The sequence below is a fragment of the Lepidochelys kempii genome, chromosome 23 (assembly GCF_965140265.1).
Source record: "Lepidochelys kempii isolate rLepKem1 chromosome 23, rLepKem1.hap2, whole genome shotgun sequence".
NCBI classification, from domain to species: Eukaryota; Metazoa; Chordata; order Testudines; family Cheloniidae; genus Lepidochelys; species Lepidochelys kempii.
Window position 1 is genome coordinate 2,423,525 of NC_133278.1, and position 24,757 is coordinate 2,448,281.

The following is a 24,757-nucleotide window of genomic DNA, read 5'->3' on the forward strand; positions in this document are numbered from 1 at the left end:
GGTGAATTTATGCCTGGTGGAAAATGCCGGCTGAAGGTAGCCATCGCAACACTGGATCAGACCAGTCCCTCTAGCCGGGTAGCCCGGCTCCCCAGTGACCAGCACCAGCTGCTTCAGAGCAAGGTGCGAGGTGCTCCCCCTAGTGGGAAGTGGTGGGGATAGCTTGGTGCCCAGGGCATGTTCCCTCCTGACCCTTAATTGTTGGAGGTTGTCTCATGCCTTGGAGCATGAGGGTTTGTAACCTTAGGCTTATGTTTAACTATCTCCTGTTCTAACGCTAGATGGTCTCATCCTCCATATAAATGTCTGATCGTTTTCTGCATCCTACTAAATGTTTGGCCTCAGTTGGATCCTAATTAGAACCAAGCGCCTGATTCCCAGCTGCCTTGTTCCTGTGCTAATGGCAAGTGGCTTTCAGCTCCCTTTGGGCTCTTCATATCTTGCTCAGCTCCTGGTGTCAGCCTGAGCAGCCTCAAGGCTGCTCTAATTTGTACTCTTCCCCCTAGGAGCCCAGGGAGGGGCGGGAGAGAATAGTCACAGTGCCAGGCGTTCCAGCCAGGCCCCCGATCCACTCCCTTTGGGCCCACGGGGGCGGACAATAGCCACAGCGCAGTGGATTCTGGCCATGCCACCATCCCCCGGCATGTGGGGCACGCTCCAGTGGCCACTTCCACCTCTCGATGTTACCAGTGCAGCGTGAGCATGACTGGGAATCAGGCCCTATTTTATTTTATTTTATTTTATTTTATTTTATTTTATTTTATTGTTTTAATTAAAAATCTGTTCTCTCCCCCTCCAATAAAGGCGATAAATCAAAGGAGCTGCTTAAGTTTTAAATTGTAACCACTGCTTCAATAGCCCCCAGTCTCGAAAACTAATTAAGGACAAATCAGGAACAGGGAAAAGATGATGAGGTTGGTCCCTCCCTCCCCCCACATCCTCCCTGCTTCTTTGGTAGTGAAAGCCTCCATCCTCAAAGCCTTGGCAAAGCATTTAATATGAGCCCCCGACCTCTGCAGACTCCTGCAAGGACTGTCCTGGCGAGGGACCGATCGCAGTTCCCTCTGATGCTCCTATTAGGGCTGGTGTCCAATTAAAAGCGTGTTAAGAGCCCCGTGGTGCTTAATTGGACAGGAAAAGCTGCTGCAGGAAGGGGGTGGGGAGGGGGAAAGGCCCTTGTGCAGAGTTAGCACGATGGGCCTCTGAACATGAGTCTACTTAATGCTTTGTTACTAAGGGGAATAAGATTTGAAATTAAAATGATAACCTTTTTCTCCTCTGCCTTGCCACACCAATCGGGGGAGATGCCTCCGCCCTAGAAGATTGCCGGTTAATTAAAGCAGTGAAAGTCTCTTACATGAATGTCCCAAAGAAGAGGGGACGTGAGAACAGTCTATCAAATGATGACTGGGCTAGAGAAGGAAGAAAGGAACTTCCTTTTTCCGTGTCTCCCAACACACGGCAGAGGGACCAGGCAGGGAAAGGGAAGTGGAAAGGGGGTCCGTTCCAACTGGACACTTTGCGTAATTGAACGGTGGAACTCCCCGTCACATGAAATTGTTGAGGCCGAGAACTGAGTAAGATTCAAACCTTGATGGGACAGTTTTATGGATCTCAAGAATATCTGAGTTATCAGAGTATTGCTAGCAAACCATTTTGGAAGGGACGTTAAACCTCCGGCTTCGGGCTTCAAGCCAATCTCCAACTGTTAGAGATCAGGGCGCGGTCTAGTGGGTGGGACGGAGTCTCCCCACACACTGACATGCACACACCTGCTCGCACACGGACACACATGAGCGCACACAGACCCACGCATGCACGCACTGAGGAACATGCGTGCACAACCCGGGTACACACACATGTCTGCACTGACGCACCCAAGCACAGAAATGCCTGCGGACACCGCCGGACACACAAGCACGGCTACTCACACAAGCCCACAGCTGTGTGCAGACGCTCTCTGTCACTCGCCCTCGCACGGTTAGTATTGACGTTCTCCGCCCCTGCAGGCTCCCACCCCCAGGGCATCCACGGCTGAGTAACGACCATGTGGAAGAAGGATCTCCATCTAATCTCTGCTCTGACAGTGGATCTATGGCACCTGGTCAAACAAATCTGGCTGATCCAAAAGCCTGGGGGAAGAAACAGAAGCTTGTGAGAAAGGGAACCAGCGCCAAGGGTGGGCTGGGGACTTACATCTGGGAGCCCCGGTGGGCGAGGTGCCACTCGCGGCCGATAGGAGCCCTTGCCTGTATGTGTCGCCATCCATCGCTGCTGAGGGTGCGTCTGGGGGCTGCTGTGAACGTGCGATGGCCCGAAACACGGAAGGGCTGGCAGAACGTGGCTTGCTGGGAGCAGATCCCCAAATCAAACCGGGACGGTTCTAGGCAACGTGTGAGACTAGCCGGCGGAGGGAGCAGTGGCGGGGAAGGTGGGAAGTGTCTCAGTAATTAACAGGGTGGCGAGCCCCTCTCAGGGCGAGGGCACCTGCGGCTAGCCAGCCCGGTGGCAGTAATGCCAGATGGGAGGCTAGCCCAAGAGCTCAGGCTGCAGCCAGCAGCTTGGCCACGTGCTCTGCTGGGAAAACGTTGCTGTGATTCCAGCTGCCCGAGGATCCGATTTCAGAGCCTTTGCACCGGCTGCCACTGGACCAGGCCCAGGGGGTGTAAAGGGAAGGACGCCCCGGGGACCAGAGGCCTGATTCTCAGTGATGCCGCCCTGGGGCTTGGGGCAGGTGGCTCTCAGATCCTCTTTGTGCTCCCTGTATTCTGGGCTGTGCTAGGCCCCCGGTGGGAATTAGAGCAGGCCCAAAGCTCTGCCCCCTGTGGGTCCTGGGGGGCAGGGAATAGCTCCAGCCACACCCCCAGTCTGCCCCCTGTGGGTCCTGGGGGGCAGGGAATAGCCCCAGCCACACCCCCAGTCTGGCCCCTATGGGCCCTGTGGGGCAGAGAAAAGCCACAGCACAGCGTGCCCTGACCATACCCCTGATCCACCCCCTATGGGCCCTGGGGGGCAGAGAATAGCCACAGTGCAATGCACCTGACCCACCCCCTATGCCAGGGGCTGGGAGCAGTTCTGGTGTTGAGCCCTGTGGCAGCTGCTCCGGAAGCTCTCCTCACATCCATTAAGGCCCCGCGGTGCTGCCAGAGGGGCTGGGCGTAGCTGCGAATCCAAACAAATTGATTGCACGGCGGGCCGTCCGCAGCGTGATTGATCAGCGACTCGCTCTTGGCGTCGCTCCTGGTGCTGGCTGCAGCTGACATCTTGTTTCAGAGGCAGACGCACGTCGGATGTCCGTCTCGTTCGTTACACGCCAAGCAGGCAGGTGCCCAGGAGGTGCTCAGACTGCCGCCCTGGGAAACCCCTCTGCCCCCTCGCACTCCCAGGCGGGGATGGCTCAGCCGCAGCCTGGGGATCGGGGCCCTCTGAGCCTGGGCCAGGTCTGGGAGCTGGATTTAGGGGTTCCACATCAATAAGGCTTTCCTTGTTGTCGCCACCTCCACGGGCTTGTTCTGTTTCTGCCCTCTGGGGAGCCCAGCCTGTGTACCCCATCTCACACAGACAGGGACACAGAACCCAGGAGTCCAGACGTCTCCCCCTACCCTAATAATGAGACCCCCCCACCCCTTTCCAGAATGGAGAATAGCACCCAAGGGTTCTGTCTCCTGTTCCGTGCTGTAATCTAGACCCTACTCCCCTCCCAGTGCTGGCCACAGAACCCAGGAGTCTTGGCTCCCAGTCCTCCCTGCTCTCACCACTAGACCCCACTCCTCTCCCAGAGCTGGGGATAGAACCCAGGAGTCCTGGCTCCCATCTCCCTCTGCTCTAACCACTAGATCCCACTCCCCTGCCAGAGCCAAGTACAGAACCCAGGAGTCCTGGTGTCCACTCTCCCTAATCTTACCCACTAGCTATGTTTTTTTTCTCCATAGCAAGGCAGAGACATGGTGCTAGACTGGTGTATGGAAACAAGCAGGCCAGCAGAGCTGGTTGTCACAGAGCCCCAGGTGCCAGACATTTCACCCCCTTGACTATAACTCCCTGCCGTAGCTGCCACCTCCCGGCAGAACATGCGTCCCAAAATATCCAGTCCCCGCAACAAAGATCAGCTGTTACTTAGCAACTCCAGGACCCCTTCCACCCCATGGGGCCGGTGTGTCAAAGGCCCAGCGGCTGCCATGGCTAGGTCTCTGTTTAGCCGAGCCGGAGAAGCGTGGCGTGGAATCAGATTGATGGGTTTCCTTGATTACCTACTCCTATGTAGCTGTTTCCTGGATGGGTTAGCCAGCCGGGCAGCCCTGAGGGTCACTTGAGGGTCTCCGCTGGTAAAAGTCGCCCTTGGCAGTAGCAGATCTAACGGGAGCTGGGTTTTTGCTTTCAGCACCATGGACAGCAACAGCTGTGTATTCCCAGGGTGGCTGGAAACTAGGCATTTCCATCCCACGGGGAATCTCAGCTCTTGAGATCTTGGTTTGAATTGAAAAGTCGAAAGAGCCAAGGATTTTAGAGGAAAAACCAATTTGATGCTCCCCGCAGAAAATCAGAAATAGTGGCCAAGCGGGGAGAACGCCGCCTGGTTTTTTGAGGGGGAAAGAGCCTCGTTCCGTGGGAAAATGCTGAGTGGCTCTGTTGGTTACGGAGCATCATGTGGGGCTGTACGGAACCAACAGGCCGAGGGCGCTTGGGGGGTTTGAAAGGCTCACCCATGCGGCTATGGGGGGCATTGGTAGAGGGAAGGAAGGTGCTATGATCACGGCTGGGATTTTGGAAATCTGGATTCATCTCCTGCTTTGCCTCAGACTCCCTGGGCAAGTCACCTGGTCCCTCTGTAACTCAGTGTCCCCAGGGGGCTCATGATCTCTCAGCCCCTCTGATTTCTGGTCAGTATCTCATCCCAAAATATTTTGATTTGAAAGGGCTGCCACGGTCCCTCATGGGCGTCGCAGTTCCGGGGCCTCATAGGTCTAGTCTCCTCTGTAGGTCAGGACTACATCTCCCATGATGCTTCACTGATGGGATTATGAGGGGAGGCAGAGGCATCATGGGAGATGTAGTCCAGCTGGCAGGGCCCAGCCCATAGAGGAGAATGGGGACACGAGGCACGTGAACTACAACTCCCATGAGTCACCGTGATATGCAAATTAAACTCTTTCCAGGTGGGCAGCTGAGGCACAGAGAGGAAAAGTAATGTACCCAACACAACAGGGAGGATTTGAACTCATGCTTCCCAAGTTCCAACCTAGCACACACACACACACTCTCATCCTCATGACATTTCCAGCATTTCACTCCTCTTGGATCTCATTCAATGGCAGAGCAAATAACTCGGTGATAACTTTCTGTCCGGGCTCGCCTGCTTGCAAATTGAAATTAATGGCTGCCTGGCTTCTGAGAGGGGGAGAAAAATTGCAATCCGACGCTAGTTATTAAAGTTGACAAGCTCAAAGAACTTCAGGTATTAGGAAGAGAGAGAGAGAGACATTAACGACATGTGAAAGCCACCAGCTAGCACGCCCGCCTGCAAAGTGTGTTTTTATCTTTGGAAAATTATCCAGGGAAGAGCGGGGAGTGTCAGCTCCTTGGGAGGCTTGTCAATTCGTTAATTCAAATGTATAAACTGCTTAGGGCAGGTGGGTTGATTCTCCCCTCCCCCGCCCCCGCTCACATTGTAGAACCAAAGAGCGAAAATTGAAACAGAGCTGTCCTCAGAGTTTTGCATCATTAGTGCTTCTCTAGTTGGTACTGTGGCAAGGGATCTGGGGGTCATCGTGGATCACAAGCTACGGGGTAACTCTGCTGCAAAAAAAGCAAACATCGTTCTGGGATGTATCAGCAGGAGTGTTGTAAGCAAGACACGAGAAGTAATTCTTCCGCTCTACTCCATGCTGATTAAGCCTCAGCTGGAGTATTGTGTCCAGTTCTGGGTGCCACATTTCAGGAAGGATGTGGACAAATTGGAGAAAGTCCAGAGAAGAGCAACAAAAATGATTAAAGGTCTAGAAAACATGACCGATGAGGAAAGATTGAAAAAGTTGGGTTTCTTTGGTCTGGAGAAGAGAAGACTGAGAGGGGGCATGATAACAGTTCTCAAGTACATAGAAGGTTGTTACAAGAGGAAGGAGAAAAATTGTTCTCCTTAACCTCCAAGGACAGGACAAGAAGCAGTGGGCTTAAATTGCAGCAAGGGCAATTTAGGTTGGACATTAGGAAAAACTTTCTAGCCGCCAGGGTGGTGAAGCACTGGAATAAATTGTCCAGGGAGGTTGTGAAATCTCCATTGTTGTAGATTTTTAAGAGCAGGTTGGACAAACCCAGGTCAGGGATGGTCTAGATAATACTGAGTCCCGCCATGAGGGCAGGGGACTGGACTAAATACTGCTCGAGGTCCCTTCCAGTCCTACGATTCTATGATTTGATGGTTGGTTAGTTTGCAACCTTGTGTGGGAACAGAGCTCAGGAGAAGTGAGGAGGTAAATAATGGCGTAGGGGTGTGTCTACACTGCCATCGGAGAATTGATGGTAGCCCGGGTAGACGTGCCCGAGTTAGCTTTAATCTAGCTAACTTGGGTACCGATAGCAGGGAGGCTATTGGCTGAACCCAGGCCTGAGATGCAACGTGGGACAAAGACCCCAAAAGGAGGGGCCCCCCCAAAACGACTCAGGCAGGAAACGGGACATGCTGCGGGATTTGGCGCCGATAACGCTTCCTCTGACCTCAGGTCTTGTGGCTCCCCGTCGCTGAGGGAGCTAATGGAGGCCAGGGGCTGTCAGACTCCTGCCAAAGGGAAGGTGGGACCAAAAGGAGCAAAGGAGGGAGACTGAAGTGTGTGAGCCAGGGGAGGTTGGAGAGGTGAGAGAGGATCAACGAAATGACTGCGGGGCTGGAAAGAGCTACGTGAAAGAGCTACGTTGGTCTCACCCAGCTGAAGCCGGGGCACGGCTTCCAACGGGTTTTATGCCACCATCGACAGAGCCTGGAAAGCAATCGTCCTTCTCAGCCGGGAAGTGAATCGCGCCGTGCAGGGGAGGACGGGAGAGAGGCAGAGTGTTATTAGCAATTCCCCCGGGTGATTGTTCACATCAGTTCAAAGAGTTTGCAAATGCAGCTGGGCTCGTGGGGGGCTGGGGGGCAGTGAACAGGCCCAACGAGTCCAGAAATGACCATTACAAAGTGATGAGAGATGCGTGAGTCACTGTAATTTCTCCGCTCCATGTCGGTGACCCTGCTACTTGCTAGCCCTAATGTTAATGCACAGGCCACTCCTACCCATCACACCCCTCAATCCTACGGAGGCAGGCTACCCCTGCCTGCCCAACACCCCGAGACACAACTCCTGCCCTTACACACGTACAATGCATTCCAACACTAGGACGCTACTTCCTACAACTCCCATGCTGCCCCTGACGGGCCCTACAGCTCAGAACTCAGCCATATCCCCGATCCACTGAGCAGGACGGAGAATTGAGCCTGGGCATAGAGACTAGTCTCTCTAGCAGCTGTTCTGGACAGGTTGGCAGTATCTCAGGCAGGATTCTCCAAGAAAGGAGTCCAGCACCACGGATTTAATCTCTGTCCTCCCACGCTGCTGCCGAGTGAGAAATCCGGGACTGTCTCAGAACCGGCACGGCCGATGTCTCAATTCAGCTCCCGTCACCGGCAGCAGGTGAGGGGCCCGGATCAGTATTTTAGCTGGAGGTGAAATATTCATGAGCTCTGTCTCTGGCTCGTTTTGCTTGGTTAGTGGGGAGCCGAACACCAAAGAAGAAGGGACTTGCTCCAGCAACGGGCGTCGGGGTTAAAATGCCAGCCAGGTCGCTGGCATCACATGGACCGGGGATGGGGGGGTCTGCAGGATGGCCGGCACCACTCCCTGGCAGCCCCGGCAGGGCTGTGTGCGTTGCACAGAGATGACTACTGCTATCCCGGGAAGCTGGACTGACAGCGTCCCTCATGGCCCCTGGTTGGTCCAGGCCCTCTAGGTGCCCTGCCGGCCGGAGTGATGGGCCGGCCTCTTGGCTTGCCCTTGGGCCCCTGGGCCCGGCTCTGACTCCTGACTCCAGCTCTGACCTTCGGCGCTGTTCCTGGCCTTTGACCGCCAGTGCTCTCACCACTAGTCCTGACTGCCCCAGCCCCAGTCATAACGCGGGGCCCTGATCTCAGCTGTGCACTGCCCGGTGCGATGGGGCCCTGATCTCGGCCAGGGTCTGAGCAGCACCCGGTGCGATGGGGCCCTGATCTCAGCCAGGGTCTGGGCAGTGCCCGGCGCGATGGGGCCCTGATCTCGGCCAGGGTCTGAGCAGCGCCCAGCGCGACGGGGCCCTGATCTTGGCCAGGGTCTAGGCAGCGCCCGGCGCGACGGGGCCCTGAGCTCGGCCAGGGTCTGAGCAGCACCCAGCGCAACAGGGCCCTGATCTCGGCCAGGGTCTAGGCAGCGCCCAGCGCGACGGGGCCCTGATCTCGGCCAGGGTCTGAGCAGCACCCGGCGCGACGGGGCCCTGATCTCGGCCAGAGTCTGAGCAGCACCCAGTGCGACAGGGCCCTGATCTTGGCCAGGGTCTGAGCAGCACCCGGCGTGACGGGGCCCTGAGCTCGGCCAGGGTCTGAGCAGCACCCGGCGCGACGGGGCCCTGATCTCGGCCAGAGTCTGAGCAGCACCCGGCGCGATGGGGCCCTGATCTTGGCCAGGGTCTGGGCAGTGCCCGGCGCAACGGGGCCCTGATCTCAGCCAGGGTCTGGGCAGCGCCCGGCGTGACGGGGCCCTGATCTCGGCCAGGGTCTGGGCACTGCCCAGTGTGATGGGGCCCTGATCTCGGCCAGGGTCTGAGCAGCACCCGGCGCGACGGGGCCCTGATCTCAGCCAGGGTCTGGGCAGTGCCTGCCGCAACGGGGCCCTGATCTCGGCCAGGGTCTGGGCACTGCCCGGTGCGATGGGGCCCTGATCTCAGCCAGGGTCTGGGCACTGCCCGGTGCGATGGGGCCCTGATTTCAGCCAGGGTCTGGGCAGCGCCCGGCGCGACGGGGCCCTGATCTCGGCAGGGTCTGGGCACTGCCTGGTGCGATGGGGCCCTGATCTCGGCCAGGGTCTGAGCAGCACCCGGCGCGACGGGGCCCTGATCTCAGCCAGGGTCTGGGCAGCGCCCGGCGCGACGGGGCCCTGATCTCGGCCAGGGTCTGAGCAGCACCCGGCGCAACGGGGCCCTGATCTCGGCCAGGGTCTGGGCAGCGCCCAGCACGACGGGGCCCTGAACTCGGCTCTGGCTGCTATGGTAATACACATGATAATCAAAGGCTGCGTTTCTAGAGCGTGCTGGAGCAGTTGTAGTCTGGGGTCGCTGGCTGCCTCTACCAGTGATACAAACCATGTGCAACACTGATCGGTAACACAATCTGTGCTTCTTGTTGCCTTTCTAGAGACCCTTCTATGGGCCGATCTCAGAGCACCCTGTCGGTCTGTCTGTCTGTTGGTCGGTCTGTCGGTCCCTTTATGTATCTATCCCAGATTCACCTGAATCCCAGATACACGCAGTGATGTCTGTGAACATATGAATTGATCTTCACAGCATCCCCTGGGAGGTGGGTTGGTGTCATCCTCATTGTATCAATGGGGAAACCAAGGCACGGAGCAGGGAAGTGCCTCGAGTCAGGAAAGGGCTGGCAACAGAATCCAGCAGCCCTGACCTTCGTGGCCGTGCACCCCACTGCTCTAACCACTCGACATCACTCCGCTCTCCCAGCGCACGGAATAGAACCCAGGCATCCTGCCTCCCTGTCCCACCCCCTTCCAGAGCTATGCATGAAACCCAGGAGTCCTGACCCCCAGTCCTTTCACTCCCCTCCCAGAGCTGGGAACAGACCCCACCTTCGGTACCAGCCCAGATCCCCCATGTGCTTCGCAGACCCCAGGATAGAGCCCAGGAGTCCTGACTCTCGGGGGGGGGGGCGCGGAATAGAACCCAGGAGCCCTGCACTACCCACTACCTCATTTGTCTAGCACTTGGATCCATAGCAAGGGAGCCCTTTATCGCCTGGCTCCTCAGCCCTGGCTGGTAGCGAGTGCCAGGCTGAGATGGCTGGGGAGGGGGAGGTTTATCCCCCTGCTTGTTGTTCATCGGGAGATGAGGGTGGCTCTTATCAGGCGCCGTGAGGCTGCGTTTCTGGGGCGCGCCGATAAGTGAGTCTCCCTGCGCTCTCTGTGTGTGTGTGTGAAAGCGACAAATCTCAGCAGACCACACGGCACTTGAATAATGGAATAATCAGTGGCATCCGCCCACGTTCCCAGCTTGTCTGTCGCGGGCTCTCACGCCTGCTGCAGGAGTCTGGGGCCGGGGGGAGGAGCTGGTGCCTTGGCACCTAAACAAACCGTATTGTTGGGAAGCGTTTAAGCAAAAACCCCACAGGTGACAGCAGATGTGACTAATCACAAGATATTTAAAGCAACAGGACACAGATTGCCATTGGTGGGAATGAGAGACGGCTTAGCAGCGGCTGGCTGCATCTCTAGTCCAGCCGGCCGCTGGCTTCCTTGGTAGGAGGCAGTGCGACCTAGTGGATAAAGTAGGAGAGTTGGGAGTCCTAGGCCTGGCTCGGCCACTGGCCCTCCGGGTGACCTTGGGCAAGTTGCTTCCCAGCTCTGTGCCTCAGTTTCCCCACCTGTACAGTGGGGATAATGATCCCGACCCCTTTGGTGAAGTGCTTTGAGATGCACAGCTATCTGGGAGCTAGGGATTATGATGTGTCTTGGGAGTGTGGGGACCTGGATTGATTTTCCACCTCTGGCACAAACGGCTCCATGTGTCTAGCTCCTGTGTGACCTTTCAGGCTTTGCCTCCGCACAACGGTCGTCCTGCTATAACTATGCTGCTTGCTCTATCGTCTCCCGAGTCTGGACACAGTTATAACTGTACAAATGTGCCTCTAATAATCATCCCCAGCTCTACCTATCAGCAGATCTCAAAGCGCTTTGCAAAGGAGGTTGGTATTGTTAAACCCATTGTATAGATGGGGAAACCGAGGCACAGACGGTCTATCTGCACTGCGTTGTAGACCCGGGTCTGTGGGACCCAGGCTTGTGGACTCAGTGTTTCCAAGTCCACGCTTGAACATCCGCACTGTGTTGTAAACCCGGGTCTCGCAGCCGTGCTGACACATCCATACCGTGCCACGCACACCTTCTGCCTCGGGTCTGTGGCTTGAGCTGCGTCCACATTGCAGAATGGCCAGCTTGGACCCAGGTCACAGCAGGGCTCAGGCTCTGACCCACGGCACTAGCAGGACCCAGGTCCTGACGGCTGCCTGACCCGAGTCAGGCTGATCTGCATGTGGATGGAAGTGGGGCTTGGGCTCAGACCTGACTCAGAGCCCAGGCTGAGTGTGTTTTGTAGACACACCCTGAGAGAGGAAGTGATTTGTCGAAGCTCGGGATGGGGCTGGGAATAAAACCCACTTTTCTATCCAGTCCTCTATCCACTGGGCCAGACTGCCTCCCTGTGGAGGAAGGGGAATAAGCTATACCGTGAGGGCATCCACCAGTGTAACAGTATCGGCAAACAAAAATCACACCCCTAGCCTGACACAGTGATACTGGACAAAGCCTGCATGAAGAACAGACATCAGTGTTTCTGTGCCTCAGTTTCCCCACCTGTTCAATGGGGAGAATGCTTCCCTAGCTCGCAGGCAGGCTTGCGAGGATCAATGCATCCATTAAGCCTGCTCTATGAAAGCTTTTTGCCAGTGCCCTTTGCTACATTGGTACAAGCTCATTTATCCAGGTATAACTCCAGCCACACCAGGGGAGCAGTTTCACTTTGCCTATCCCACAGTAGTTAAAGCCAAATGGCTTGGGGGTGCCCTGATTGTGAGCGGCTCAGCTGCTAGTAGGGTGACCAGACAGCAAGTGTGAAAAACCAGGACGGGGGGTGGGGGGTAATAGGGGCCTATATGAGACAAAGCCCCAAATATCGGGACTGTCCCTATAAAATGGGACATCTGGTCCTAGCTGCCGTGGAACCTGCCGCTTCCTTTTGCTGTGAGTGCCTCCCTCTCCTTTTTCTCTGTCTAGATCTCTCTCCTCCTTTCATCTCTCTCTGTCACTCCATCGTGCATTTCTCTCTCGCTTCTCCCTGAGCGTCTTCCCACTGGAGCGCACACGGGATGCAAGCCCAGCGCTCCCGTAGCGGCTGCAGGCTGTGAAAGCTGAGGGCCCTGCACACCCAAATCTCATAGCTGGACGGTTGGATCCAATCAGGAGCAGCTTCGGCGCTTCTCCTTGATGAGTTTGCAAAGGGGTTTTTTTGGCAGGCCCTGCCCCGGGACCCCCCTTCTCAGGCTGGCGAGCCGAGGAAGGAATCCCGGTGGGCGCGGCGGCCCTTGGAGGCGATGCCTGTTGCTGCTCTGTGGAGATTTAGCCGGGGGAGAAGTGGGCGAAGATGATGCTTGCTGGGCAGAAATCTACAGGCCTTTCAAAGGCAGGGGACTGAGGCGGGGAATGGGTAGGTCTCACCCCTCCAGGCGGATCAGAAGCCGGTCAGTGCCATGGTATGGACGACTGGCACAGCGGCCACCCAGCAGCGGGGCCAGCCCAGGATCAGGTAATAACCAACCCAAACTACAGACCTTCCCTAAAGAGGGTGGACTAAATCCTGCCTGTACAGGGGGTGGAGTTACATAGCCACACCCACAAAAGAGGTGGGGCTCTCTAGGACTTTCCTCCACAAAGGGGAGGAGCGATATAGCCCTTGCCCATGAAGAGGGCGGGGTTAAACTCCTCCTCCCATAAAGGGGGGAGTCACCTAGCCCCACCCCCAAAAGGGTGGGGTCATACAACGCATTCCGCAAAGGGGGGGTAGGGTTACATGACTCCACCCCCGAAGAGGTTGGAGACTAGGACACTTAGAGGGTGGAGTTGTATGACTCCTCCCCAAAGGGGCGGAGCTATGTAGCCCCGCCTTCCAACGAGGGTGGAGCCAGGTGGGTCTTTCCGAAAGAGGTGGGGCGCAGACCCCAGTGGCATAGCTAGGAGTGGAAATTTGGGTGGGGGCTGATTTTTGGGTGCACGGGCACGGATGGACCGTGCGGTGCAGCCTGGCCGGGGCGGGGAGCGCTGATCCCCTGGGCTGCACCCTGACTCGGCTGCAGGGGAAGACAGGGAGCCGTGGCCTCGTTGCGGGATCTGGGCTGCTGCCCTTCAGCTGGGGGCTTGCGTCTCCTGCCGGCCGCGCGGGGTTGGCTCTGGCTGTGCCACGGGGGGCACAAACAGGGGCCCACCTGCGCGCGCAGCTTGCCCCGGACTCTGTCCCGTGTCGCCCCCGCTCAGTGCATCCTCTCCTGGGAGCGCTGCAGAGAGACCGGCCTCGCCGCTGCAGGGGATGAGCCGTGCGGAGAGTGCCGCCGGGCAACGAGCTGCCCCCGAGCGCTTGCTAGCTCAGCGTCTCCCCCGATGCCGCACCCTCTCCCTGGCCCTAGGGCCCCCAGGCCCAGGGCTTCACCTGCCGAGCTGGGCACCCGCGTGGCCCGGCAGAGCCGCCAGGGAGTAGCTTTCTGAAGGGCGGGCGCAGAGCTTGCAGGTGCCCGCGTGGCGCTCCGGGCCACTGTAGCAACACGACACACCCCTGCTCAGATCTGGGCAGGCCTGGGGTGCTAAGTGGCTACACCCCTGACAGGTCCCACTTTATTAAAAGCCCATTTGGTCCAATGCCCCTGCCTTGATCCTGCTGCCCGGCAAGGGGCCTAGCAGCGGCGCTGGCTTATGCTGAAAGTGGGGACACTTGGAAGCTCCAGCTGGCCTGGCTGCAAAGTCACATGGGGTGAGACGCTGAGGGCAGGGATTCAGAAGAAGAGCACGGTGGGATGGAGGACACCAGCACCTCCTTCCCCCAGCACCTAGCCTCCGGGATGGGGGTTGGACAGATGAATCATTCACCTGTGGCCCATCTGTCTGTCTGTCTGTCTCTCCACACCCCTTCAGGTTTCAGTTCTAGCACTCCCTACCCCCAGCACGCTCCTCTCTCTTCTCCTCTCCCCTCCCCCCACAGCCTCAATTGATGGGCCCCCCCCCGTCCCACTCCCCTGATCGGCTTCAGTAATTGATTCCTCTGGGCTTAATGTCAGCGAGGAGAGATGCGGGTTGCCATGGCGATCCTTCCCTGCTGATGGGGAAAGACTCCAGTTTACAGGCACCTGGATTTCCCCTCAGTTGGAGCAGAGCTGGGCGGCTCCTGTGCCGGAGAGGCCAAATCTGTAAGGGACGGGGGAATGCAAAGGCAGTGAGTGAGGCACCCGGGGGCTGACAATGCCCGGTGGAACTTCAGAGCAGCATCACAACTTAGATCCACCTGCTCCCAGAGCCCCCGGCTCCTTAAGCGCAAGGAGAAACCCCCACGAGCAGTATAGGGCTTGTGACACACATTAGAGCAATTCTGATTACATCCTGTAGGGGGCAGAGTTACAGCTCACACAAACACACGTGCCCAGCTGATGAAGATGCTCGTCACCTCACGGGATCAGGCCTGCAGTGTGCTCTGGGGTAGGTGGGTAGTGGGGACTAGTCAAGAGATCTGGGTTCTTTTCCTGGCTCCAACTTCCTGGGTGACCTTGGTTAAGTCACTTCCCCTCTGTTTCGCCTCCTACCTTTTGCCTGGTCTTGTCTGTTTACACTGTGAGCTCTTCACAGCAGGGACTGTCACTCAGTTGGGGTCTGGGCAGCGCCTGGCACAATGGGGTCCTGATCTCGGCCGGGGTCTGGGCAGCTCCTGGCACGACGGGGCCCTGATCTCGGTCGGGGTCTGGGCAGCGCCCGGCACAATGGGGCCACTAGACAGAATGGTAATACACCTATTACTAATAATAATGAGGGTTGGACTGGATGAACTGGGAAGAGCGGGAGGAAGAGAAGAGAAGGAAAAGCCCTTTCTGAGCAGCCTGCATGCAGGGAGAGGCAGAGAAGGACGTCTTTGGGTAACGTCAGGGGTGAGACAGACAGGGAAGGGGGCCAGGCGCATCTCTGGGGAGTGGGAGCTGGGAACAATCTGTCTCCCCTCTAAAAGCCAAGCGCGGGAGCTGCGTTAGCATCAGACGAAGGGTCTGACGGTCCTGGCAAGAGTGAGTACGCCAGCCCCTGAGGACCTGCTGGGAAAGCGTCCGGAAGATCGAGCGGTGCCGGACAGATTGGAGTCAAGCAGTACGTCAGCTGGAGACTCGAGAACAGTGAGCTCAGAGGGGTCAATCCTGAGCCGAACACTGGGAATCGGTGCAGCTCCGTTGGTGGCAATGAATGGGGCCAGATCTCCAGCCGGTGCCAATCGGTGTCGCTCTTTTGGAGTAGAAGGGGTTACACCAATTGACAGCTGTGGAGGGTCTGGCTCAGTGTCTGTTGTGTCTCTTCAGTGGCCAGCCCCCTAAGTCCTGCCGCGTCCTCAGGGTAAATGCGGGGATGGAGTCTCTAGAGCCAGCTGCAGTGATCGTTGTTCCAAAGCCCAGGCCCAGAGCGTGGTGGTTAAAGCACTAGATGGGGACCTGAATTCAGTTCTTACTCTGCCGCTGATACAAGCAAAATACTGCATCTCTCACAGCCTCAGTTTTCCCATCTGTGCAATGGGGTAATACTCCTTGCTTTGTCTGCTTTCTCTTGAGACCAGGGACTGTCTCGCACTGTGTATATGCAACGCCTGGCGCAATAGGGCCCTGATCCTCTGCTTGGTCCTTTCAGGACTGCTGTAATCCACGTAATAAATGGCAAACTCCTCAGTGGCTGGACCTGTCTCCAGACAGAGCTGATGAGCGTTCTGTCAGATTTCAGTGACCTAACAAATCGGGGGGAGAGGGGAAGCCAGAGAGGAGGAAATGAGATAATTAAGTGAGACGAAAAGTCACGGATGGGGTAGCAGCCAACATGCAAGCTGGCCCCTGGCAAAGGGAGGTAATTTACAAGCTCATGAGCTGCCTTAGCGTTTGGAGTCACGGCATCATGAGTCTGGCCCCCGAAATCGTGAGACTGGCTTAAAAGTCATGAGATTATTTTTTAAAAGCAGAATGCACCCAGGGTTCTTTTTCTTGGCTTTCTCGTTGCTGAGTCTGCGGGCTGATATTTTTCCAGCTTTTCCCCACAACCCAGAAGGCTGGAAACTTCTTAAAAAAGAAAAAATCTGAGATCCTTGTGGAAACTCCGGACACCGACCGCTACAAGACTCGTGGTGAAATCACATGGACTGGCAACACTGGCCGCTTGCCGCTAAGGGGTTTTAAGAGAGCCAGGATGATCCAGTGGTTTGCCACTGAAATGGCTTTGGCGAACACAAAGGCTGAACGGGAGCAGGGGAGTTGTTACAGGGATTTTCAGACTTGAGCCCCACAAGTACTCCTTTTCTTTTTGCGAATACAGACTAACACGGCTGTTACTCTGAAACCTGTCACAATGGGAGCCGTGTTTCAATCGGCTGGGAGCTCTCGAGGGATGCTCCCTGTGCTCTGGGGTGCGTGTGGCTGGGCCTGGTGCCTGTGGGAACCCAGCAGTGGCCCCCAGGGGCCCGTCACGAGAGCCAAGCCAAACGTGGCAGCTCTTTTGCTGGGGAATCAAGCCCGGGGCGGAGTCGCTGCTGGCCGGCTCCATCCTGAGCATCGCAGGGAGGCCAGGGCCCAGTGGCGAACCAGGCCCCTCTGCCCTCAAAGCCCCACACTGAGCCCGGCTCTCTGTCATGTCCCCATAGCGAAACGGGGTCTTACGGTGAATGGAAACGGACCCTGAGAATCCTGCCCCCGCCCCCTGCAGGGGGCCTCCCAGGCCAGTGTGGAGCTGCTTAAGGGGCCCTGCACCCAACCGGCTCACAATCCCTGGCTAGAGGGTGCATCGGCGGCATGGCTGGGGTGCACTGCGCTTTGGCTGTTCTCTGCCCCCCCCCAGGGCCCCTGGGGGCAGAGATGACTTGAGCCCCGCCCCATGCAGCCCCAGCCCCCCATGTGGTGTCATCTAGGAGCTAGAGAGAACCCCGGGGTCTGTCTAGAGCCCAGCAGGCTCCATAGAGAATCCCCATGAGGTTCACCCCAGCCTGGGCCTAGCTCTTTCCTCTAGCACCCCCAGGTTGCTTCCTCGGGCGCCTCTTTAAATGTTATGTGTGGGAAACTGGATTATTTTTGCCTCCCTGCTTGAGTTTATGATGCCTGGGCGGTGAAGCCTGCTGCGGCAGCGTGGGTGTGCAGCCGGAGAGAAATATTGGCGCTCTCCCTCTCCAGTGGCTTCATGGATCCACATCCAAACACACAAGGGCATCATGCGGGGAAGGAGTGGGAAGGGGTTCTCGCTCCCGAAGGGATGCAGCTGGAGTGCTGAGATCCAGGCTGCCGGAGCTGCAAGCTTCTGCACTGTTGGAATGAGTTGGAGCATTCTCAGGTGCGAAATCGGCACATGGGCGTCCCTTCCACTCCATGTTTTATGTTCCCAAAATCTCATGCTTCAGGGCTGCGGCCAGTCTCCGGCCGGGGTCAGGAAGGAAAGAAAATGTTCCCAGTGTATTCTGTTTTATTTTTAAGCCTTTCCAGGAAGGCTGGAGGTGGGACACTGGCCAAGGGTAGATTGGTGCTCTGAGCTCATGGTCTAACTAGTCCAAAGCTGAGGAAACTGAGGCACAGAGTGGGGAAAGTCACGGATTAGGGATCAAACCCAGGGGTCCTGACCCCCGAGCCCATTGGCCTTCCTACTAGACCACACAGCCTCTAATCCTTGGCGCTTTGCTGCTTCAATGATGTGCACTTGGGAGAAGAGGCAGTTTCTCATGACTCAGGAATATGAAGATGTTCCCGATTTATTTTTTTTTAATAACAAACAGTGGGTGGGATGCAATGAATAATTACCGCGAAAAGCAGCTACTCTGTCGAGCCGCAGAGAGAACATAGACCTGAAAATGAGTCAGAGGGGTTGTGGGGGAGGGGGCGGAGGGGAGAGATATAGGATGGGAGAGGGATCTGGGGGGAATGGATGGCTATGAGAGTGGCTGGGATGAACAGGGAGTTAGAGTGGATGCAGGAGGAAAGGAGTGCTCTCCTGAACTGCAGAACATCTGTAGTTTGCTGCCCTAGCTAGATCCAGTCACTAGAGGCTTGACGGAGTCGGGGAAAGGACTAGTGTGGCTATTCCAGGATAATCTACCTCTTCGGGAATAACCCCCCCACATGGACATTCTCTGCAGGAATAAAAGTGATTTTCTTCCAGATTCATTACTCTGTTTTGTGTCTGAATAGGGAGTCTGAGTGGGGAGATATTGCAAAATAGCCATTCTGGTCAATTTGCTCATGTAGACAAACCCAAATGGGATCAGGGCTCCCTTGTGCCGGGCGCTGCACAGACCCCGACTGAGATCAGGGCCCACATTGTGCCAGGCACTGCACAGACAGACTGAGAACCAGTCCTTGTCCTGCAGAGCTTCCAGTCTAAATAGGAAGGTCATTCTTCCCATTTTACAGATGAGGAAACCGAGGCATGAAGCAACTTGTGCAAGATCGCACAGGTGAGAACTGAACCTAGATCTCCTGAGTCCATGCCCAGTGCCATAACAATGAGGCTGTCACGGCTCTTGCACCTTAGCCCTGAAGCAGGGAGGAAAGCCACTGAGTTGTCTTTGTGTCCTGGGGCACAACTCCCATTGTTGTTGGTTCTAGGGGTGCTGGGCTGCAGGGGGTAGGGGCTCACCAGGGGTCGCTCTCCCCTCCCAATGCCCCAGTGCGGTGCCAGGGATATGGTGCTTCCGGGAGCACAGAGGTTGGTTCAACAGGGATACATGTGTGGAGGGGGAGCTGCAAGGGGTCTTGCTTTAAAGAATGGATGACAGCGACAATATAGCAATAGAGGACCTGATTCTCTGCTCCTGTGCTTGGGGCAGAGACAAGGTGGGTGGGAGCTTAAAGCCTCCATTGCTCTGACGGCATCCTGTGGTTGTGCAGCACCCTGCCTCCCCCTCCCCCTCAGTGTAAATTAGAGCAGCCCCAAGGCTGCTCTAGCACATACTCCATTCCCCCACATGGGCATGAGAATAGCCACAGTGCAGTGTGCGCTGGCCACGCCCCTGTTCCGCCCCCTACGCCAGGAGCAGAGCCCTCACACCAGAGGGGGTGGAGATTGTCAGGGGCTCATTCCCACCCAGAGTTGCGTGGAGGGGTCTGAGTGTGATAGAGAGCCAGTTGCAGAGGCTTGAGGGGTGGGGATCAGAATCCGCTATCGCACAGGAACCCAGAGGGTTGAAAGGTCTATTTTCTTCTCTCCTTTATTTAGTGTCTTTCTCCTTCCCTTTCTCCCAGGAAGAGCGCCCGCCTCCCCCCTGCCCCGCTTAGCACCAATCCCCGCAGCTGATTGCCCCCCGGGTTGCCTCGCTGAGCTTACAGAGTTCTGAGAAGGCCAAGAAAGAGGTTTGCAAAGGGAGAGTCTCCCCCACCCCCTTTGGCTTCTGGGGTGGAAAAAACATAAACCGAAAACTCTCATCTCAGAGCCGCAGATTAAATTATTCATCGGGAAATTATCTCCTTCCTCCAGTTTGCCTGGAGATTGTTCTGCCTGCAGATGAGCCTTCCCTTAATCAGACTGGCTTCCCGGGCGGGGCGGGAGGTGAGTGACACCAGATGAGGCAGCTGACAGTGCTCATCCAAGGAGGGCCCCCAGCGCGGCATCCCCCAAGATCAGGGGCTGATTCATTGCAACACCCCCTGTTGTGTAGCTCACCGAGCACAAAGGAGAGGAGCGTGCGTGGGGAAGGGGTGCCCAGACCCTCAGACCCATAGCCGCTAAGGTACCCTCTTTGCACCAGACCAGGGTGGGGGTGGGGGGAGACGCTAGCCGTTTCCATGGCCACTCCTGCTTCTGGTTGCTCGGGAACCATACTGGGCAAGCAATGTTCAGTGCTTTGGGAGACTGGTACCACCCTAGCCCCAATGCGCCCTGGGGAATCCCTCGGCCGAGCTCGCTCTTGTGGCTTTCAAGAGGGGAGTAGAAGGCCGAACTCCCGGCCTTCCTGCTCCAGCAGACCCCGGGCCTTGAGCTAAAGGAGAATCGCCCTGGCGGCGTAGGGGCCTGACACGCGGCTGAGAAGTTCTGATTCCATGCAGTAGGTGGCGGTGGTGCACAACTGCCCCCCTCCCCAGGACAGTAGCATGGTTCTGAACTCCCCACAGGGGGTGGGGCGTAGGACAAACCCCTCCCCTCGGCATCTGCTATTGGCTAGCTTGGGTAGCTCCCCGCCAAGCGGGGCGGCTTTTCTGGATCAGGCTCCTAGGGGTCTGTCTCCCGCCCCTGTCCCATTTGCTGTCTGGAGATCCCGCGTGCCCAGCGCCGGCTTTGTGGATTCCACTGGGGGGCTCGGCCCCTCGGAGCCCGGCATTGCAATGCTCAGCGTTGCAGCGTCCCAGCCCCCTTGTGGATTTGGGCTGCGAATCTCTCACGTGCCGACCTGGGCGCGCTGAAGGTGTGGGGAGATGGGCTGGGGATCCCCGCTCCTGCCTGTGCATCAGCACACACACTGAGCACACTTCCCCTCGCTGGCCAGCCTCCAAAACCTCCGATGTATAATCCCATCCTCCGACCCAGCCAGGCCTGCGCCTGCATATCTCACATCCCATCGGGCAGGGTTTGGTGCACAGGATCGCGAGGAGCTAACTGCTAGCCCGGATGTTTGTTTGCCTCCCGCAGTGAGATGCTTCCCGAACGAGATCTTGGGCCTGTGGAATATTAAAGTACCGCTCTGGCAAACCGTTCACAGGCTCGTCCCAGGAACAAAGGGAGTGGGGCGCTGTGAAGGAAGGAAGAGACAGCAAATATCTCAAGAAAGATCACAAGTGCTAGGCACAATGGAGCCCTGATCTCAGTTGGGGTCTGGGCAGCGCCTGGCACAACGGAGCCCTGATCTTGGTTGGGGTCTGGGCAGTGCCCGGCGCGACGGGGCCCCAATCTCGGCTGGGGTCTGGGCAGCACCCAGTGCGACGGGGCCCTGATCTCAGTCAGGGTCTGGGCAGCGACCGGTGCGACGGGGCCCTGATCTCGGCCAGGGTCTGTGCAGTGGTTCCTCAGGCATCGCCTTCATCCCCCCGTGGTGGGGGTCAGGAACTGGCTTCAGTCCCAGGCCCCAGCAAGTCTAACGCCGGCCCTGGTGACCCATTAAAATGGGGTAGAGACTGACTTTGGGGCCCTGACCCACAGTTTGATTAAATAACAATAACCCTCTTGCTCCACTGAAGTATCTCACCCTCGACCCAGTCCTTAGTCTGGGCCAATCCTGAGCAGCACTGAGCAAAGCCCAGGCCAGTAGCAACCAAGACGGCGTGGTGTAACCTGAGCTTAGATTCTGTGTTCGTTATATTGATGACTTAAGAATCCCCACTATCACCTTGGGGGTTTGCAGGTTCTTGTCCCAAGATCAGGCCCAGTGTTATTTAAATTATTCTCTCGTTGGGAACCCCCACGTGCACAGGTGCACCGCTCCCACGAAGGGAACTCTTTTATAATAACAAATGTCGTGTGTTAATACATACTGCACAGTTGCGACCCCCCCAACGCAGTAAGGCCGATTGAGATAGGACAGAACGTCCGTCTGCACTTCCATCTCCTCACCCCATCTCCTCTAGAACAGCCTGAAATGTCAGCCATCGTCTTCCTCATCCTCACCAGTGCCCGTCACCCTGGCGGCTCCCAAGGACGGCAGCTCTCTCTCCTACCGCCCCTGGGCTGGGATGCCACGTTACGCGGACACCGCTATGTTCGATGCATATTCAGTAGGGGAGTTTCCCCCTTTCCCTTATTTGTATTTCCTCACCTCACGAACATTGGGCTGTCTTTTTCCGATAGGCTGGTATGTCAATGATCTCAACTTACTATCACACACGTCCATTCATTACCACGGCCCTTCTGTGGCTAGCTATCACATTGGCTATTTCTGTCCTGACTGGTTCTTTCGCTTCTTTCCAAGTTCCAAGTTGTGGGGCACCTGAGAAGCTGAAAGGGTCTGAACGTACGAAAGCCCCTCTGCCAACCTGCTTTAACGCATCCTCTGTGTGAAAGGTTGCAGCCATATTTGGATCATACAGAATGTGGCCCGCAGGTCCCTTGTGTTACAGCCAAAATATACCCTAATATAACCCTGTTATAATCAAACAAATAAACCTATAAGAAAATAAGAAACTTATAAGAGCAATATATATATATATATATATATATATATATATATATATATATATATATAGGCAAGCAAGCAGGCGAGCCTTAAATGTATCTCATGTACATTGCCAGGACACTTCTGTGGTTGAATTATTTACCGGTGATCAGAACTTCCCCTTAAACTCTATTTTCAGCTTTCAAATACTTGGGGTTTTCCCACTGGGCCATTTCTCTGTGCAGAGTTCATAGGCCTCCAGCCTTATGCTAACTCGCTGAAGCTAATATCTGACGGGATACAGGCCAGTTGGTTTCTTGCATTACTGCTGAATATAATGCAAAGCAGTCAATGTAATAAAGGCAAGCCAGCCCACTGGGCTACGGTAGCAGTAAATATAATGAAGCAAACTAGCCCACTGGGCTCCGGTGGCCCCGGAGAGGCGGCGATTCCCTCCCCGCCTGTCTCTCCCCTGCCTGCTGCCCAGGATTCCTGTTTTGCTGACCCTGCTTTCACATTCTCCAGGAAAAGCCTGCAGGTGAAGATTGTGGACGATGAGGAGTATGAGAAGAAGGACAACTTCTTCATCGAGCTGGGGCAGCCGCGCTGGCTGAAACGGGGCATCTCGGGTAAGGGGGGGTACCTGCTTCCATTGCCACGCTGGAGTTGGGGGATCCCTGCTTCTCCGCCCACCTGACGTGTTCCTGGTCTAAAGCCGGGGTGGGTCAGTTTGCCACCGGCTCCCTGTCCCTGTGCGAAGAGAGGGGGCATGTCCCATTGTGGGGGCCATCGCAGTCAGGACTCCTGGGTTCCAGTTTTGGTGTAGGGAGGGGAGTGGGGTCTATTGCTTAGAATGCAGGACTGGGAACCAGGACTCCTGGGTTCTATCCAAAGCTCTTGGGGGAGGGGGGAGTGGTGTCAAGTGGTTAGAGCAGGGGGGCTGGGAGCCAGGACTACTGGGTTATATCCCTGGCTCTGTGAGAAGAGTGAGATCTCATGGTAATGGCATGGAGTGGGGGCAGTGGAGGGGAAGCCAGGACTCCTGGGTTCTCTCCCAGGCTTTGAGAGGGGAGTGGGGCCTAGTGGGTAGAACAGGGTGGGAGTCGGGGCCGGGAGTCAGGACTCCTGAGTTCTGTGTATTCCTGGCTCTTGGGAGGGGAGGGGAGCCTAGTGGTTAGATCGGGGCGAGCGTGAGTCAGGACTCCTGGGTCCTGCTGCCAGTTGTGGGTGGCGGTGATGATGATTTCAGGACATCGTGCAGGGCAGGCTGAGCCGGGCTGTGGGGCACAGCGGGAGACGTCAAATGTGTCAGATTTCTTTAAGGAGCAACGTGAGAAATTCTGCTTGGAGAACAACCCTCGCTCGCATCCCGCCTGGCCGGAGGCTTTGCCCATGGATTCTGATGTGTGTGCATTATGAATCCAGTTTATCGGATCCAGCTTCTCCGGCCCCAGCATAGGAGAGAGGGCAGGGCTAGAGAAACCTTCCAGTTAATGGGACAGGAAAGATCAGAGGTGTAGTGGATGGGGATGCATCTCTGGTTACTGTGCCAGTTGTGACTAACTCGTATTACAACCTGCTGCCCGTTCAGCGAAACAAGTTTGCCAGGTCTCATCCTGGTTCCTTGCGGGCAGGAGCCCAGCTGGGAAAAGCCCAGCTTATGGGCGATTGCCCCACTCACCCCACTTCTGAGCCCGGCTTCCTGCCTTCAGCCGGGATCTTCCCTCTGGTTCCCCTCTGCGTGGCTCTGATCTGCTGGTCGGGCTCATCAGATGTTCTTTCTCCCTCTCTCTCTCTGCAGCTCTCTTGCTAACTCAAGGTAAGACCCTTTCTCCTCACCTCGTCCTCTCCTCCATTCTGCCCTCCCCCCATCTGTCCCCCAGCCCGCCCCAGTGCGGGTGTCTCCAGGGGGCCAGGAGCATGGGACTCCCAAGCCTTGTTGGCCGCCCATCGGAAGAGCAGAACTCACGCCGTTTCCCAGGGAGTGGGAAGTGCCGGAGAGGCCTGCGGGTCCATGCTTGCGCTTTCTGATACAGTTCCACGTACAGCAGCTTAGGAAGGGAAATACATAAAGAAGAGATGAGTAGCGTCATAGATTCCCAGGCCTGACGGGATCATTCTGACCATAGACTCATAGAGATGTCGGGTGGGAAGGGACCTTGACTGGTCATTAAATCCAGCCCCCTGGACTGAGACAGGACCAAGCCAATCTAGACTGTCTCTGACAGATCTGTCCAACTTGTTCTTCAAAACCTCCCGTGACGAGGCTTTCTAAAGCTTTTCTCATTTTTGTCGCTCTCCTCTGGGCTCTCTCCAATTTGCCCCCATCTCTCTCTTAAATTGCGGTCCCCAGAATGGCACCCAGCATCCACAAGGGTGACCAGACGCCCTGTTTGGGCCAAGCCAGTCCCCTTTTTAAGCCCTGTCCTGGCCATCCTGACTTACCTTTTGGCAAAAGTGGGCATTTAGTTGGCAAGAGCCAACGGGACAAACGCCCACTTGCACAAAACCGTGGGGCGGGCACCCCAGCGCAGAGGAACGTGCAGGGCGGTGAGTGACACTAGCCCCCCAGAGGGAGCCGGCTGGCTCGGGCCAGTGACTCAGGTCAGCCTCATGCGCAGGGGGCAGGAGGGTCAGG

The 24,757-nt window shown here is 56.6% G+C and overlaps 1 protein-coding gene across 3 annotated transcripts in view; it reads left to right on the forward strand.

Moving 5' to 3' along the window:
* The window catches only part of SLC8A2 (solute carrier family 8 member A2), a 73,218-nt gene that overhangs the window by 42,467 nt on the left and 5,994 nt on the right, over window positions 1-24,757 (forward strand). For all 3 annotated transcript variants that reach the window (XM_073321701.1, XM_073321702.1, XM_073321704.1), the window contains 2 exons: window positions 22,645-22,748; window positions 23,921-23,938. In XM_073321701.1, the coding sequence (XP_073177802.1) occupies window positions 22,645-22,748; window positions 23,921-23,938 (122 nt within the window). The remainder of the gene's footprint in view (window positions 1-22,644; window positions 22,749-23,920; window positions 23,939-24,757) is intronic.